The sequence below is a fragment of the Mixophyes fleayi genome, chromosome 5 (assembly GCF_038048845.1).
Source record: "Mixophyes fleayi isolate aMixFle1 chromosome 5, aMixFle1.hap1, whole genome shotgun sequence".
Taxonomy (NCBI): Eukaryota; Metazoa; Chordata; class Amphibia; order Anura; family Limnodynastidae; genus Mixophyes; species Mixophyes fleayi.
Window position 1 is genome coordinate 131,909,929 of NC_134406.1, and position 18,819 is coordinate 131,928,747.

The window sequence follows — 18,819 nt, forward strand, 5'->3', positions numbered from 1 at the left end:
ATACATATTCCAGAAGCTATTATATCCATGAGTGCAACTGAAGCTAAAAATAGAATAAAATTACATTGAAAAAATATAGTTTTTTTTATTAGGAGACATTGAAATGTTAACAAAAACGAACATCACATTGTTTCTGATACTGACACATCTGTCCCTAACCACAATAACCAAAAATTAGTAAACAATCAAAAATCTAGACAAAGTAGTATATTTTCAATATGTTTTTAACAAACTTAATATAACAATTAGGTTTGTACCAATAGCCTTTATTACCAATATTATTGTACCAAAAGCCATTTAATACATAATCTCAGGATCATGCATTAAATGCATGAAACTCCTTTAAAATTTATCATGTAGAATCCAGACATAGCATAGGCAATATGATTGATCCTTAGGCCAGAAATATTCCATGTATGAAGTCCAGGTTTTCTTTTCCAAGACCTAAAAATAGATAACCCAAAAACTAAATTGAGTTTTGTTTTAAATACGTCCATCCTTTTTTCCAACTAAAATGTAATTGCTAGCAACAGTATAATCTTCTCTAATGGTATAACAATAACTATTGGGCCTATTTTAGGAGTAAGGCCTGGAGCTGTAACTAAATTATGTAAGAGACTATACAGTGACTTCATATGATTTTGTTCCTACTGGTGCTTAATTTCCTACATTGTTTATTATTCTTATACTTTTTTCCAAGTGTACTATTATGATACTTTGTATATTTGTAGCCTTGCTACCATTTGTTTTGCTATGAGTTTTGAAAGGTGAAAGTTGTTGAAGTGACAGATCTATGCACAATGTGTTTTGAGTATGAATGAAAGCTAAAACCTGTGATTAATTTTTTTTATGAATTGCAGGAACGCTAACTATAGTACAAATTATTATTGGCTTTCTACCCATACAGTCTGTTTGTAATTATCATCATATATGTCAACCCACCATACTGCACTTTATATCTTCTTTTGCTTACATTTAAATTATATGCAATCTACTGTGTTTGTGCAATTTAGTCCATAATTAATAGTGATGGCTTGTATCCTCTGATTAGTAGTGGATGGGGGAGTTGTTTTATTATATCTTCTGGGTGGTAGTACAAGGATGATCATGTTCTAAGAGTAGTATAAGGGCCTTGTAAGGAAATTGGTTTAGTGTAATTTGATATTAGGTATGTTGGATGAGCGCAGTGTCAGCAAGCCTTCACGTCCTGGTGGTAGATTTATTAAAACGTCTAAAATGGAAAAGTGGGGGTGGTGTCTATAACAACCAATCAGGTTACAGCTATTTATTTATATACATTCACATATTATAAGGACACAGTCGAGCTATTAAGCTGAAACTTGCCATGCCAATAGAGAACAGTCTAAGGGCTAGATTTACTATCAGGCGTGTTTGTAAACCCGCTGACTTTCGGCGGGTTTGGCGGCGGTTTAGCCATCGCCGGATTTACTAAGGCTAAACCCGCCGTCCAAACGACCAGAAAAGATGTTTTCAAACCCGCCTCTGTGTAAAGCGCCATGACGGTTTCAACAATGCTCAACATACAAACAGCCGGATTTACTATTAGGGGGTTTATAAAGCCGCCGGAAAAACGCCATTCAAAAGACCAAAATGAAAGCGCTGCTTGTGAGCGGCGTGATGGTTCAAACAGTGTGCTGTTTCAGGTATTTTGCCAATCAGACCATAAGAGAAAGGCTTATTTCATGTCCAATGACCCATTAGGACTGTGTATAGAAAATGGGCAAAGTGTCATGAAATTTCAGGCTACTGTTTTTTTTGTTTTCCATTATTTTTTCACCCAGTATGATTGCATAGTAAAATCTCATTTCACCTTTCCTTTTCTAGTTGTTTTGTACTTTCCAAAAAACCACTAGAATACTGTTGCCTCAAAGAAACTAGGATGGGAATTGTTGCATTACATAGTTAACCCTTATTTTAATGCTAATGCAATCCACATGTGAAAAATGGTTTTTCTGCCTGAAGCAATCACAGACAATCACCGTCTATTGCCCAGCAGTTAATCATGATGCTTACAAAAAGGGCCACTCATTATTTGGCAGGTGTGGGGTTGTTGGAGAATGGCTTTTGCAGGTAATGTGGTGCATTCTTGCCAGTGTATGTTTGCAGCTTTTTACCTGATGGAGGCAGAAAGGCGCCAGGAGGAGGAGGATGAACAGCAGTTGGCATCTGTTCCGCGGAGCCTGCAAAGACCCCGCACTCCACGTGCATTTCCAGTGCGTTTGAATCTGGAGTCTTTGGCTGATGTGGAGGTAGTACAAATGTTTCGCCTCAATCGTACTAACCTCATGGCACTGTATGAGCAAGTGAAGGATGATTTGGAGCCTACAACCAGTCGCTCTAATGCAGTGTCAGGACTACACAAACTACTGTGTGCAGTTCACTTTTTGGCAACAGGTTCCTTTCAATCTGTGTCCTCCAGAGTGATTGGCATAACGCAGCCGACATTTTCAAGGCATTTTGGACAGGTTTTAGGTGCCCTTAAAAGAGTGTGCCCTAGATATATCAGCTTCCCCAGCCAGGAGTCACAGTGGCATGAGCTCAAGGGAGCTTTCTATAGGGTCGCAGGTATCCCTAATGTAATGGGTGCAATAGATTGCACTCATATTGCCCTGAGACCACCTCACCACAGGGCAGAGGTTTTTGTTAATCGCCATCATTACCACTCCCTGAATGTGCAGGTTGTGTGCGATGCTAACCAGCGTATATTGAGTGTTGTTGCAGGCTATCCTGGGTCATGTCATGATGCTTTATCCTGAGACAGTCTACCCTTTATGCCAAATTTGAAAGTGGTGAAATGCCGGAGGGATGGCTTTTGGGTATGTACTTTGCATGTTTTATATATCCCTTATCCTTGCTCAAATGGACTCACATATGCTAACTGCTGTACAACATGCTCAAAGTAAATGGTAGCTAACATTTTACTTTTATTGCAGGAGATTCAGGATATGGGTGTCGCTCCTGGCTCATGACTCCTCTGCTGCATCCTCAGACTCCTGCACAGCACCAATACAATGAGGCACACATAAGCACTAGAGGTGTCATAGAACGTACGTTTGGACTCTTGAAAACCAGGTTCAGGTGCCTTGATAAATCTGGTGGGGTGCTTATGTATGCACCTGAAAAGGTATCTGAGATTGTCCTGGCTTGCTGTCTGCTGCATAACCTGGCTTTACATCAACTTACCCCACCGATTATTGCAGTAGACAGTGAAGAAGAAGGGGTACGTGTCACATCTGGTGATGTGCAGAGCACAGAGGGCGGAAGGGAGATTAGAGACCGTCTAATTGCAAACTACTTTACGTGTAAGTACATAGTATGAAAAACATTTTTTGCTCCAAAATGTGTTTTATGTGAGTGCAATTTTAGTATTTTATTTTAAATGTTTTGTAAATTGGAACCTTTAAAAACAGGATAGTGTGTACTCCTCATGTGGTAAATATGAACATCCCTGGAATGTGACAGTCAGAGGTCAATGTTTAAGTGAAATTAGTGCATAGTTGTTAAAAAATCAGTATACTCTTGTTTAATGTGCAGAAAAGAAAGACTGACACAATAGAAATTTAACTGCATTTATTGCAGAACACAATAACTAATAACGTATAATGGTTATAGAAACTTGACAAAACATTAATCAATAAGAAACATTGTGCTAGCGATGCCTTTTTGCAGGCATATCGCTATGCTTGGTGCCACTCTCTCCCCTCCCTCGCCCACCCCTGGTGCGAGCACCTCTCCTTGGAGGAGTACTCTGTAGAGATGTGGTAGGCGTACTAGCGGCACTGGTGGTGGCTGAAGACATAAGTGCCGGTAAACGGGCATCAATTTCTGAATGTAGTTGCCCTGCCAGCCGGGTCACATTGGCATTCCCCTCACGTACTGTGGAATGTAAGGCCTCCACAGCCCCAGTCATTTGGGCCAGCTGCACATTGGTCTGTTCTAAAGCTGTTGCCAGACGGTTGATTCCAGCAGGGAGTTGACTATTGGAGCGGTGTATCCGCCTCAACTGGGCCGCAATTTGTGACATGTGGCGAGTTTGCCTGTCCATGAACAATGTCTGTTGCTGCTGGAATGCGCCAATAGACAGCGCCATTTCTCTGGCTGGGTCCATACTTTCAGGTGCAGGTTGGTGGTGTGATGGTTCAACAGGGCCAGGTGAAACTTCCTGGAGGCCAGACACAGGGGCATCCACTGTTACCAGGGTGATGGTCGTTTGATCCTCTGGCTCAGGGGACATTTCCAGAGACTCCGCCTGAGGTGGCTGGTATGAAGAGGGCCCTGTGTATGAAAAATGAGGGTAAGTATATAGTATATAATATGTTTGTATATTGCATTCTGAACACTGGATAGGAAAGAATATTCTTTAGCAACTACAGATTCTTTCACAATGTTTGCATTCCTGATTTCTAGTCCTATGCTACCTGCTTACGGATGCACTTATTATCCTTTTAATACCCATTATCATTTGGACTGTGTAGTACATGCTGGGTTATTTTGACTAAACTACATGCTATAAAAAGTGGAGATGTTGCCTATAGCAACCAATCAGATTTTAGCTGTCATTTTGTTGAATGCAATAAATAAAGTAAAGGTATATTCTGATGGGTTACTATAGGCAACATATCAGTTTAGTAAAATGTAGCCCTAACTTCTCATTGCAAACAATTAAAAAAAAAAAAAAAATTGACAGCAACATTTGCACAGAAAATCAATTAACTCCATTATTTCTCTCCTAAACAGAAATCACGTACCTGCTTGCTCGTCTGTGCCCGAATCTCTCGCTGAAGGTGGAGGTGTAGGTCTGGCACTGGGACTGAACTGCGGTCCTGGCGATTCTGGATGTATTAGAAAAAGCATACAATGTATTTCCAGAAAAAAACAATTTCCAAATATACTGTTTATTGCACAAATGTGTTTGCAATTTTTTTTTTTCTATGAGAAAAAAAAACCTTTACAAACTATTAGAGGCAAAAATACACTTTGAAAAACAAAAACAAAAAAAAAAAATTAAGAAAAAACGTTTGCAAAGAGAAAAGCAGTTTTGCAAAGAGAAAAGCAGTTTTAAAAAGAGAAAAGCAGTTTTGCAAAGAGAAAAGCAGTTTTAAAAAGAGAAAAGCAGTTTTAAAAAGAGAAAAGCAGTTTTAAAAAGATAAAAGCAGTTAAAATACTGTTAGGGTAAAAAAAACAAATAACTCACCAACTACTTGGCCAAAAGAGGGCGAGTCGGTGTCCTGGACATTTATGCCCTCTACAATTTCAGCCGGCATTATCTGGCGCAGCTCCTCCTCATACCTGTTGTACTCCATACGAAGTGGGGGGCCACCACCCGTGCGCCTTGTCGACCTCCTTTCCTGGGCCATCTTCTCTTTAAGCCTCCTCTTAATATCAGAGAAGCGCTTGCGGCAGTGTGCCACTGTCCGCTTCAGTGGGCCCACCGCGTTCACGGCATCACAGACTCTCCCCCACAGTTGGTGACGCCGCCTTAGAGGAGTCCGGGCTGCCAGGTTGCCTAGGATGACCTCGTAGCAGGGAATGATATTGTGCACCAACACACAATTCTCATCATGTGAGAAGCGCACATTCCTCCCTGTCTTGGTCTTCCTGCCCTGTCCTGTCTCCTCAACCTCTCCCTCTCCCTCCTCTGACCCCTCAAACTCCATCTCCCTCTCCTCAGCCTGTTCTCCCCTCCTATCTCTGGACATTTTTACCCAGAAGACAGAAAAACACAAAACACTGAAGGACTTACAAACACAAAGGACAAACTACACTACCTACAGACACACTCTCCACACAAGCACACACAAGTAACACAGACAAAGGACAAGTCAAATACAAAAAATACAAGACAGAAAATAAATGAGAAAATAAATGTACAAAACAGGAAAAAACCACAGGACTACTCACACTTCAACCAGATATCGCTCCACCAATCCACCAAACTCCAACTCTCACCAACTCTCAGCAAACCACTATCCTCCAAACTCCTCTCACAAAACTCCTCAAAACCCTATCAGAGAAAAAGTGTCAGGCCAGTGGTTTATATAGGGCTTGTGATGTCAAATCTCCTGAGTTTGAAAATAGCCAATAGTAACAGGCCAGGAGACAGGTGTAATTTTCAAAAAAACCGCCTTTACACAAAAGCGCCGTCATTTAAAGCAAAAGCGCCATGTTCTATTCAAAGCCGCCGGTGGCTTTGAGCATTACATCCCGCCGTGACATCGCCGGCGGCTTCAAATTGAAGCTGATATGCGCCCATTAGTAAATCCGGCTGTTTGCAATGCAAACCCGCCGGAAAACCGCCGCGATGCATGGCGGCTTCAAGCCGCCATGCATCACGCCTGATAGTAAATCTAGCCCTTAGTGTTCAGCATGCCAAACTACAGTGGAAAAAAGTGACAAACTAGGGATAATCGAAAGTTGAAAATCTCGCCGTTTTTTTCCACTTCCTGTTTTGCAAAATGGCATCGCTTTACAGTGTACAGGGCGTTTTAAGACTAGGGGTTTATTTTGTTAGAAAGCTGTTCTGACTGAGGAATACCTTTTGAGGGTTGACAATTTTTAGAAAGTTATAGTTTTTTTACAATTTGATAAAACATGCCCCATTTTAAAGATTTCATAGAATTTTCATAGCGCTGTGCATGTCAAATAGAAGTGTGTGCTAGGTGTACGCAGAGTGGCTTCAAATGAAAGTACAAATATGACTGATTCCTCTTGCTAAGAAATTTCTCTTCTCTAAGCAGGAGAAATTAGCCATATTTTCTAGCCACAAGGGCGGCTGGTTAGTATTTTAAATCAATTAGAACGTTTGGCAAGCGCAAACAAGGGGGATGGGGAAAGGATAGGGATGCAGCCACTACCTTCTAGGGAGATTTGCCTGCAATCTCCAAAAGTATCAGAGAAAATATATACAGCAAAGGATAGGCGCAAATGGGGAAAGGGAAAAGACACACAGGGATTGGATGGTTAATAGAAACAGTCCCAAAGTCAGTATGAATAACAATCTTCTAATTCCACCTATATCGATATTCCAGATGGTGGACTTTCAGCAATGCAACCCTTTTTATTTCATATAGTCCTTGAATCATATGCCAACTTGCTTCAAAAAGCACCAACACGATATACTGTTAATCCTCTTAAAATCTCGCTCCTCTCCTCATCACAGTGCACATAGGGAGAGAACAGAGAGAGAACTCATGGTGTTGTGCGTTTAACTATTTATTCGATTTGAACATAGGGTTAAAAAGCACTCACATTTTGTAAGCTAGAACCGCTCTTATAAAGGTATCTTTCAGTCCACACATTCCTCTATCCAACGGCAGTCTCCAGCTCCTAAATCCCAGCCACGATCAAACTAGCCGGGCTTCAGATAGCCCAGGGAAACTCCGCAGCATCAGAGGGGGCGTGGTCTATGACGTGTCTGGTTCCAATTGGACCCAACGCGTTTCCTCACAAAGTGACTTCATCAGGGGGTGTGGACAGTGTACATAGTCCGTTCTTTTGTATTCAATCCCAACCAATAGGATTCCTTTAATATCGATGTCCTGAAATCTAGCTTGCAATATATATACAGTCTTCCTGACATGTTAAACGAATGCAAACTAAAAAGCTTCCAATTATCATAACAGTTAATGCCCAGTTACAAACATCCTGTGCGCAATAATATGTCTTAATGTTATATCTAGTTCCTTACTTATGCTATTCTTATACATTCTCAATAATTTAAAATTCCTAAAAATTCCAAATGCTGTTAATAATCATTAATATTCGGAATATCAATATATTTAAAGTGCATTATGTATATTCTCCTATATAGAATTTCCTTTAAAATCTCTTATAGACAAAAAATGTCCTATTTCTCATAATCTTCTCTTAGTTAGTAATTAAAATTATAAGCATTAGTATTTTGGTTCTTAAAAAATAAATAAAATAAAAGCAAGGTTTCCTACATACTTGAAACCTCCTACCTCCACAAGGATTATTATAAAAAAGAAGCCAATTCGAAATCAATGTTTAATCCTAATGGCTTCAATGTTCTCATCTCATATATCCATTTAGTTTCTTCACAGTTTAGTTTTTTTTATATAATCTCCTCCTCTCCAGTCCTTCCTAAGTTTTTTGATTGCAATAAATTTAATTCCTGATGACTCACTATTGTGTGTTTCCTTAAAATGTTTCAACAAGCTATGTGTCTCCACCCCCAATTTTATATGTTCTGCCACTCTAATTTTCAATTTCCTTATTGTCCGCCCTATATATTGCATGCCACCGGGGCAGGTGATCAGGTAAATAACTCCCACAGAGTTACATGACAATTTTTCTTTTATCTGAAAGCACTTGCCAGTAGTGTTGGATTTAAATTCTTATACTCCCTTAGTGCTTCTGATTCCAGATGTTCTACATGGTATACAGCTATTGCAGTATAAAAATTGAGGTTTAGTGGTTTCATCTGTGAGCCAATTTCTTGTTGCTCCAGATGGATTTCAGGGTAGGTGACTTTGTACCATTTTTTGTTGTAAATTAGGTGCTTTTCGAAATATAATTTGTGGTTGATTGGGTAATATCTTCCCCAGGGTGGCATCTTTCAAAAGTAAATGCCAATGTTTTCTAAAAATCTTTCTAACCTGTGAGGCTGAATCCGAATACTGAGTTATAAATGAGAAGTGTTTTTGTTGTGACATGGTATCCCCCTGTTGTCTATCTTTATATACAAGTAATTCTTCTCTGTCTCTCTCATAAGTTCTCTCTATAGCCTGATCTAATTCCTTCGGTTTGTATCCCTTCTCTACAAATCTCATTTTTAGGGTTTCACTTTGTAGTTTGAAGGTTTCTAAACTGGAGCAATTTCTCCTAATTCGAGTAAATTGTCCAGAGGTTATATTTTGCAGCCACTTGGGGTAATGTTTGCTTGTCAATTCAATAAAGCTATTGCAGTCTACTGCTTTAAAATGGGTTTTAGTCTCAATTTTACCGTCTTGAATATAAATGTCTAGATCAAGAAATGTAACACTTTCTCGACTGCACGTAGTAGTGAATGACAGATTCCTGTCATTCATATTCATGTCTAAAATGAATTCCTGGAGGGACTCTTCACTCCCTTTCCAAATGAATATGATATCATCAATGAATCTCCGCCACAGGACCAAGTTCGCAACCAGAGATGGATTTGCCCAAATATATTCCTCCTCCCACCTACTCATGAATATATTGGCATAGCTGGGTGCGAACTTGGTTCCCATGGCAGTCCCTCGTATCTGAAGATAATGTCTATCTTCGAACCAAAAATGGTTGTGAGTAAGTATGAATTGAATACTTCCTATTAGGAAATCAATTTGGTTAGATTTCAGTCTTCCTTCCTTCTCCGACATGAATCTTACACTTTGTGTTCCCTGATTATGATCGATGCACGTGTATAGGGTCTTAACATCGCTTGTTACCAACCAAAAATGACTTTCCCATTTGGTTTGCTCCAACAGGTTTAAAATCTCAGTGGTGTCTCTAATGAATGATTTTTGTTGCTTAACCACGGTTTGTAAAAACCAGTCAATATACTCAGATAGGGATGAGGTTAATGAATTAATTCCCGATATTATAGGGCACTTTAAATATATTGATATTCCGAATATTAATGATTATTAACAGCATTTGGAATTTTTAGGAATTTTAAATTATTGAGAATGTATAAGAATAGCATAAGTAAGGAACTAGATATAACATTAAGACATATTATTGTGCACAGGATGTTTGTAACTGGGCATTAACTGTTATGATAATTGGAAGCTTTTTAGTTTGCATTCGTTTAACATGTCAGGAAGACTGTATATATATTGCAAGCTAGATTTCAGGACATCAATATTAAAGGAATCCTTTTGGTTGGGATTGAATACAAAAGAACGGACTATGTACACTGTCCACACCTCCTGATGAAGTCACTTTGTGATGAAACGCGTTGGGTCCAATTGGAACAAGACACGTCATAGACCATGCCCCCTCTGACACTGCAGAGTTTCCCTAGGCTATCTGAAGCCCGGCTAGTTTGATCGTGGCTGGGATTTAGGAGCTGGAGACTGCCATTGGGCTGGTTAGTATCTTGGGGCTGAGGGGGACACCCTGTAGTATTATTAGCCCTGGCACTGCTTTCTTTTCACAGTTTAATCCCTCAGAGCGATGCCAGAGCGGATGTGTAACAGAGCCCGTTGTAAACTTACAGCCTCTCAGTGCCATCAGTTAATTTATTCACTGCATTCAGCTGGGTGTGGTAAATTTAAAAGTGCTCTGAGGTTCTTGCAGTGATCACCTACCTATCACCTGTGTTCTGTGCCCAACGTTAATGAGGTATGCAGCGAATAAGAGCGAGTAATATAACATAGCTCTCCGTATAGCAGCCTCTACAGGCTTCCTTCCAGTGTGCCTCGGAACCTGAATTCGGGGAGCACATAATATTCACAAGCTACGCATCACAGCTGGAAAACATGAGCCATTTGGCATTGCGTGGCTCACTAACATTTCACACACTCACTGTTCTCTTGCTGCATTACCTGCCACTCACTGCCCTGGTATTGCACTGTTTTAAAAATACTATATTAGCATAATAGTTTCTTTCATGTTGGACCTCATTTTAACTGTGTACGCCAATAGCTACACAGGTGTAGACATGTTTACATATATTTACTATATCCTGTCTCATGTTTAGTGCATGTTTATTATATTCACAAAACATCATGTTGTGTTTGCGAAATATGAAAGGATCAGTGGTAGTATATATAGTTTGTCTTTGTAGGTAAACTTGGGTTAAAAGGAATTGGAGCATGTGTGTTTGATTTTTGCCTTTGTTTTACAGAAATATAATGCTTTTGTTTGAGTCGTATGGGGTTTCTTGTGTTTCCGAGCCCAGTTACATTTGATCTCTGCTAGGAGGAAACATACATTGTATGGGAATGTGTGGCCGCTATTGGGGCCAAGAGAGTGGCCAGAGGAGAGAAAATACTGGTGCGAATGGGGGTGACATAAGAGAAATACTGGTGCGAATGGGGGTGACGTGAGTGAAATGCTGGTGCGAATCGGGGTGATGTGAGAGAAATACTGGTGCGAATGGGGGTGACATGAGAGAAATACTGGTGCGAATGGGCGTGACATGAGAGATAATTTGGTATGCAAGGGGTGACGTGAGAGAAATACTGGTGCGCAGGGGGTGACAATTGACAGACAAGCTTGTGCGAATGGGGGTGACCTGAGAGAAATACTGGTGCAAATGGGGATGACGTGAGAGGTAATTTGGTATGCAAGGGGTGACGTGAGAGAAAATTTGGTATGCAAGGAGAGACTTGCGAAAGAAAAGCTGGTGTGCAGGGGTTGACAATTAAGAGAGAAGCTTGTGCGAATCGGGCTGACAAGTGTGAGAAATACTGTGTGCAGGGGGTGACATATTAGAAATGTTGGTGCGCAGGGGATGACAATTGAGAGAAAAGCTTGTGCGAATGGGAGTGACAAATGAGAGATATACTGGTGCGCAGGGCATGACAATTGAGAGAAAAGCTTGTGTGAATGGGGGTGACATGAGAGAAATAATGGTGCGAATGGGGTGACGAGAGAGAAAATGTAGTATGCAAGGAGAGACTTGTGAAAGAAAGGTTGGTGTGCAGAGGGTGACAAATGAGAGAGAAGCTTCTGCAAAAGGGGGTGACAAGTATGAGAAATACTGTTTGCAGGGGGTGACATGTTAGAAAAGTTGGTGTGCAGGGGATGACAATTGAAAGAAAAGCTTGTGCGAATGGGGGTGACGTGAGAGAAATACTGGTGCTAATGGGGGTGAGGTGAGAGAAATGCTAGTGCGAATGGGGGTGATGTGAGAGAAAAACTGGTGCGAAAGGAGGTGAAGTGGGAGAAATGCTAGTGCGAATGGTGGTGACGTGAGAGAAATACTGGTGCGAATGGGGGTGACGTGAAAAAAATACTGGTGCGAATGGAGGTGATGCGCACATGCTTTATCATCACTGTTTAATAACATCTATACATTGGGGCTCTTACCTGTCAGACTAAAGACATCCCTATCCAAGTTCAACATTGCCTTTTATTAGATTCTGTGGAGTATTTTAGGTTATTGAAAAGAAGAGCGGTGTGTCTTGGACCTCATATAGTACTCTAGTCTTTATGGACATGACTTCTAACTGAATACATTTTTGCATAAACTCTAGCACTCATTTGTGCCCATATTACTGTATTTGTTTATGGATTTAGTGTTTTGGCCAGATCTGGTGTTTTCACTATTTTGTTAGTTTCATGATTTGTCAAAAAAATAATTTTTTTATTTATGATATATATTGTGAAACATCTATACACACAGATTTACTTTTTGCACCCAGGAACTTTTTTACATCTTACCAGTAGTAATGGCACCAATACAGTCATTATAAAGGACTCATCCAAATGCAGATTCTTCAGATGCTGCACTGATAACCTCCCCCTTTTTTTAACGCTCTTGAAGTAAAACTTGAAGCACTAAAGATAAAGAAATCTAAAACATCTTTAAAAGGCATAACAGGTTTGATCTATATAGAATATATCTGACAATATAAAATAAAGTTTCACATAAACTAAAATATAAGATCCCATCACAAAAATAAACAAAGTAGACTACTTGTTAGCTAATCAAGTAAAACATAAAGGGCCTGATTCATTATGTGCCATATTTTTCATAAAATGTCCTTGTACATGCCCAGAACCGGACCATGCGACATTGAAGCAGCGTCCAATTAGTCTTCAAGCACAAAGTACTTTTACTACAGCCTACTATTTCATGCGTGGAACTGGGAGGGGACTGGGTGTATGCACATAGTCAATGTACAGTAAGGAAGTAATGTCCAAGTCAAGCTTTGGGCATCACAGATGTATGTGTTTTCTGTCATGTCCTATGCATGAGCTACAGTTTGGGTGTAAGTGCTGATTACTCGTGATGCCTCCACATATGCAAGCTAGAACATATAAGCAACTGTATAAAGGCATTTTATGTACAGTAGACATTCATAACATCCTAATAAATGTTTTTAATGTGATAAAAATAAACCTCATGCAGTTTAGGCTATACCACATGGTAAAATTGGATGTAAAACATCTGGGTTTAACCGTTCCATTGTACAACTACAGTTTTAGCCTCAGTATACTTGGGAGGGAGGCACAAAAAATGATTGGGCCATCACACACCAAGAATTAACTGGCCAAATGCTGAATAACACTGGGTCCTTCCTGGTACTCCTGTCTGGTGAGAACCATGGCTATAATGTAAAAAGTTTACATTTTAACCCTTGTACCCACATCTCATGGTGTGGGAGCCCATTTTTTTCTGTGCTCAAGTAATCAGAAAAACTAAAGAAATATATTGTTTAGGAATTGATGGCATCTTAACCAGAAATACACCTGAATCATTAACTTTTTTTAATAAGATATCAGATTCATGTACCGTATATACTCGAGTAAACATACTAGTAGGTTAATTGGCTGCTATCAAAATTGACCCTAGTCTGTCTGTCTGTCTGTCTCCCTCTCTGTCTGTGTGTGTGTGTCTATATTAGGGAATTTAGAGTGTGAGCTCCAATGGGGCAGGGACAGATGTGAATGAGTTCTCTGTACAGCGCTGCGGAATCAGTGGCGCTATATAAATAAATGGTGATGATGATGATGATGATGAGTATAAGTTGACCCGAATATAAGCCGAGGCACCTAATTTTACGACAAAAAACTGGGAAAACTTATTGACTCGAGTATAAGCCTAGGGTGGGAAATGCAGCAGCTACTGGTAAATTTCAAAAATAAAAATAGATACCAATAATATTACATTAATTAAAAATAAAATATATTGGCTAATTTATATATTGTATCAGTGCATAGATTGATCATAAAATGAACAAGCACAAATATCAGAGCTGACAATGAGTGCACCACATCAACATAGAATGATCCGTTGGATAAATAAAAACAATTTATTGATAAAATATATTATGACAATAACAGAGCTATCACTGGCCAGTAAAACAATAAAAAGCTGCAGAGTACCACTAGATATAAGTCACATGGATAATAAACGTAACAAATCTGAAGCCACAAAAAATAGAAATTAGTCATAAACACGAGTTGTTGTGAATGACAGCAATAGTCCTGAGAACACTCCAATAAACATAATCCAGAGTAAAAGATATTACCAGTGTGGCCACACCAAAAATATTCAGCTGATATGTTCCTTAAATGCTGATGATGATCTTAGCTCTGGAGCTGAATGCAAATTGATTCTTCAAATACAAGAAGGAGAAGTGTAAACAGAATATTACCGTCAGTCCCCAGATATGAGAGCTGGAAGGTGAATGTCCCGTTATCCGTATGCCGCGGGTTCATCAGTCAGACCTGGTTGAAATAATCAATTCCACGTAACGGTCTGCGTGAACAAAATTATCAAAATCCTCCGTTCAGCTCATCACTATGTGCAAAATTAATAATCAGTGGCCCCAGTTCAGATGTTAAAACTTCAATAGTCAGAGATATGAGACTGCTGACGATGTTAGTAGACTAGCAAAAACGGCATCAATCAAACAAAAAAAAAAGTGGTGAAGTTCCACTAGTCGCAGACGTTGCACAGTGGCTGTAATCCGTATGGTCTCAGTCAGAAAGGCGTGCATTCCACAGTGGAACGCATGTGACGATATCCGGAAGTGGGCGTCTAATCAGATGTTATTGGTTGGTTCTTTTCATTGTGTTTCTGGAGCATCATTCGAGTATAAGCCGAGGGGGGCTTTTCCAGCACAAAAAATGTGCTGAAAAACTCGGCTTATACTCGAGTATATACGGTAGTTATTTTTTTTTTTACATGAAAAATACAAATAAGCTTAAGCATTGAGTATAGGATTTTCCGTATTGTCTTTATCACAATGGAAAGCACAGGCTTTAAATTGTCCCAGGGTATAATTTTCAAAATTACCACATCATACTTTGCAGCTTCATAATGGCCCTCTGTTATTAAATCAGAATTTAAAAAAATGTCTGATCTTTATTTTTTAGACATTAACAGATTGCTATTGTAAAAACAAAGATTTCACAATAATGATTAATATGTTTAGAAGATTAGACATCCCCAGTTACTTATATCAGTTAAAATGCACATGAAACACATTTAGCTGGGCATTCCAAAAAGCAAATTTAATCTTAAAGGATATATAAATAGCTTCAAATTATGGTCACTCAGTAGCTCTATTAAAGTAATTCTATTGTTTTAAAATAAGCATTGCCCAATCAATTGTATGTGTTTCCAAAGCACAAAGTGATTTATTTTAGCAGATGTAAATAGTCAACAATTCAATACATTATTATATTATGATAAAGTACAGTACAGCCAATACCAAAAGATAAGTACATACCAATGCTATCGCATGCGCTCGCTGCGCACCCACGGGACCCGGTGGACAGTATATCTGTTAGAATACTGTGTCAGAGTTGAATGAGAGCCAGGGGGTGTGCAGCTATGATTATATACAGTACAGTGTTACACTTGAACAATAGAGATGACGTAGATTGTTTCTATAGGTCCAGACGTTGGGTGGGTCCAGGGTAAACAGGTCATAGGCTGATTCAATCTAAGGAATCCAAAGGTGGGGGTCGTCTCTCCAGGAGGTCTGCTCCTTTCATAGCCAGCATCATACAAAAGGTTTATTCCCTAATATCAATAACTAAAGTATGCAATGTGCGATCTCTTCGCCGACTGCACCGGACAGCTGCTGATGAATAGGGTTTTAGTATGATACCAGACATGCCACCTTTCCCACAACCTGAACCATATATATCACTGAAGTGTACGTATAATCATTATATATATATTTATATATATACTACTAATAAACCAAATATTATCTGCTCATAAATTACAGTGTGACGAAACCAATATGAATATGAATTATATAAATAACTAAATGTTGTAATGCGAGTGTGTGCGTGCGTATTTTACCGTGCGATCGCATCACGCCACATGTTACGTGGCGTACGCTTCGCAATCGCACGGCAAACCAATATTAAACCAATATACTTTCGTTCATCAAATTATACGACTTTGACAGCTCTTAATATTTTTTGCTGTAATAAAGCGGCAATATTAGAATAGCTATGAGAATGGCATAGTGGAATATGGAGGGCAGAGGCTGAGCCAAGACTTTGGAGACAGATGTACATTTCAATTGTATCTTAATTAAACCCAAGTTTAGGAACGTGAAATGCAGCAACACAGGAACAGGAGTGAGGAGAGTGAAAGGTAGGAGTGATAGGTAACAATATTCACAATGGAATTGGGTAGCACAGAGTGAGCCAACATACTAAACTGCTTCCTCTTAGTAACCTACTTCATACTTGGTCTGTTGGGCATTTTGAAGGGCATAAGCCTACCAAGGGTAAGTAAGGGGTACAGCTATACCATGCTTCTGGAGAAGTTAAAATCTTTCTCACATGTGTCAGAATTCTATCCTACCACAGGGATCTCAATACAAATATTGTGAAATGATTGAGTCAGTCAATCTTTATATATATTCACTGCATCGGTTAATATAATATAAGGTCCACTGATAGAGATAGATATTATTTCATCATCATCTATTTATATAGCACCACTAATTCTGCAGCGCTGTACAGAGAACTCACTTACATTAGTCCTTGCCCCATTGAAGCTTACAGTCTAAATTCCCTAATATACACACACACAGAGACAGACTATGGCACATCTGACATGACTATTAATTACTGAAACCCTTACTGAACCAGTGGTAGTCATCTTTCCGATGACTACAATTCCGACAAGAGGGCGTTAGACAGGAAAATTACAATGCCTATTACAGCGACATGTAGTAAATGAAGACTTAAAGAAAAAGTGACAGGAAAGATTTGCGAGAGGAGTTAATGACGGCAGTGTCATTCCCCACAGAGCTAAGTTCCTGACATTCAGGTTGCTGCTCTTAAGGGGGCCATGTGAGCACCCGGTGCCAGGAAAAAGTAGAGCTGTTACACCAAAAGGTAAAATGAAAAGTAATATGTATTTGTCTTCCTGTCCAGCACCATAGCTGGTATAGTAGTCCTAATGTATACATTTTGAGCAATTTATAAACAGTTAAAGTTAAATTTATTACAATATATAATTTAGTTTTAATTAATTTCCTTCTAAAGTTTCTGTAAGCATTATATTGTACAAATAGCATATAAGGTTTTGTGTTTGGTGCCTGATTTATTCTCATTTGTATCGAAATCATAAGTCTGAGTTAAGTGTTTAAATCTCATATGTAACTAATCCTCAATAACTTAACACTACAGCAAGTCCAATACAAGCATTTTTATAGATTTAGAAAGGAGAATCACACTCTAACTTCAATGGTGTTATAGCTGTTTAATGAATTACTTTCTGTCTCCAAAGTTATTTAGTCTCAGTACTGAAGCTATCTGCTGATTTTGGCACTACCCTATCTGGAGGCGCAGAGTCTAATGTGCCTCTACTCTTCACCAGGGACCCCCGCAAGGAGATTTGGCTTTAGCTGCAAGAGACATGCCAGTTGCGCTTCTCCAGGAGAGTAATCAGCAAGATAGGTGAAGATAATCGGATGGTCAGGAGTGCCGAGATCTAGCCATCCGGTCAATGCAGTACAAAAGGAGGTTCCTAAAGAATAGTCAGGCAGGCAGAGGTCAAATACCGGAGCAGGATTAAAGAGCCAAAGGGAGAATCCAAGAGGTGCATCAGGAATAGCCAAGATTAGAACCAGGAGGAAAAACCGAGAATCAATGTAGCACATTGGACAGCGCCTAACAGTACTGCCCTCCTTCCCCCGAGGTTGAGAGGAAGTCTTGAAAAATCTCTTCAATAAAAGTGGTGCATGAAGGTATTTTTTGTCTACCCATGATCTCTCCTCAGGGCCATATCCTTTCCAATTAGCCAAAAATTGTTGTTTTCCCCCAGAGGACGAAGAGGCCAATGAGTAAATCCATTCAGAATTACTGGCTTAAGAAGAGAAACATGAAAGGTGCTTGGATCCTGAGTGAGGCTGGTAACCGGAGTTTGACAGTTACAGGATTAATGACGTGGGTGATGGAGAAAAGAGCAATGAAGCGAGGTGCTAACTTCATAGATGGAACTTGTAATCTTTTCGAGTGGATAACCAGACTTTCTCACCAGGATGAAGAGCTGGGAGAGATCTATGAAGCTGATCAGCAAACTGTTTATAACGCAGAGATAATCTCAGCAATTTTTCCGTGGTTGAAGGCCAAATGCGAGAAAAGTCTTAAGATAGGGAATCAGCAGCCGGGTTGGCAGAACTTGGGTTGGAAGGAAAAACAGGTAAGGTGGGGTGGGTGCCAAAAACCACAAAGAAGGGGGAGGAACCAGAAGACTGATGAATGTGGATATTATGGGAAAACTCGGCCGAGGGGAGAAGATCACTCCAATTGTATTGATTTTCAGAAGAAAAGCATTGCAGAAAACTTTCCAGATTGTGGCTCATACTCCCACGGGAGTATTCTGTGTTGTAGAAGTGGTTCCACAAAAAAACAAAGGAATTTTAGTTACAGCTACAATCCTGGCTGAGTCGAGGATAGGTTGAGGCTGGGAAGGAGGAAGAGTATCAGAGTCGTCAAAAGACTGTGTTAAGGCATCGGCTCGAATATATTCTTAGAGCCTGTTCGATAAGTGAGAATAAGATTAAAACAACTGTAAAAGAATCCATATTTACGAAGCAAAAACGGAGAAAATCCCCGCAGGTATAAATTATTCACCTTAACACTAAATGTATTCATAAA

General features: G+C 39.6%; 1 protein-coding gene across 1 annotated transcript; it reads right to left on the reverse strand.

Moving 5' to 3' along the window:
- Positions 1-394: 394 nt before the first annotated feature.
- Positions 395-5,848, reverse strand: LOC142159478 (uncharacterized). The gene is made up of 4 exons (XM_075214379.1): positions 5,216-5,848; positions 4,770-4,853; positions 3,793-4,296; positions 395-444 (listed from the first exon to the last, which is right to left on the reverse strand). The coding sequence occupies exons 1-4, from the start codon at positions 5,718-5,720 to the stop codon at positions 395-397; spliced, it is 1,143 nt and encodes a 380-aa protein (XP_075070480.1). The 5' UTR covers positions 5,721-5,848.
- Between the last annotated feature and the right edge of the window lie 12,971 nt (positions 5,849-18,819).

Excerpts from the sequence above, each read along its gene's own strand:
- LOC142159478 (XM_075214379.1), bottom strand. The coding sequence starts at position 5,720 with ATGTCCAGAGATAGGAGGGGAGAACAGGCTGAGGAGAGGGAGATGGAG. Across the intron at positions 4,297-4,769 it reads GGGCACAGACGAGCAAGCAG|GGCCCTCTTCATACCAGCCA; the intron begins GTACGTGATTTC and ends TTTCATACACAG. Across the intron at positions 445-3,792 it reads AGCCACCACCAGTGCCGCTA|GTCTTGGAAAAGAAAACCTG; the intron begins GTACGCCTACCA and ends ATCTATTTTTAG.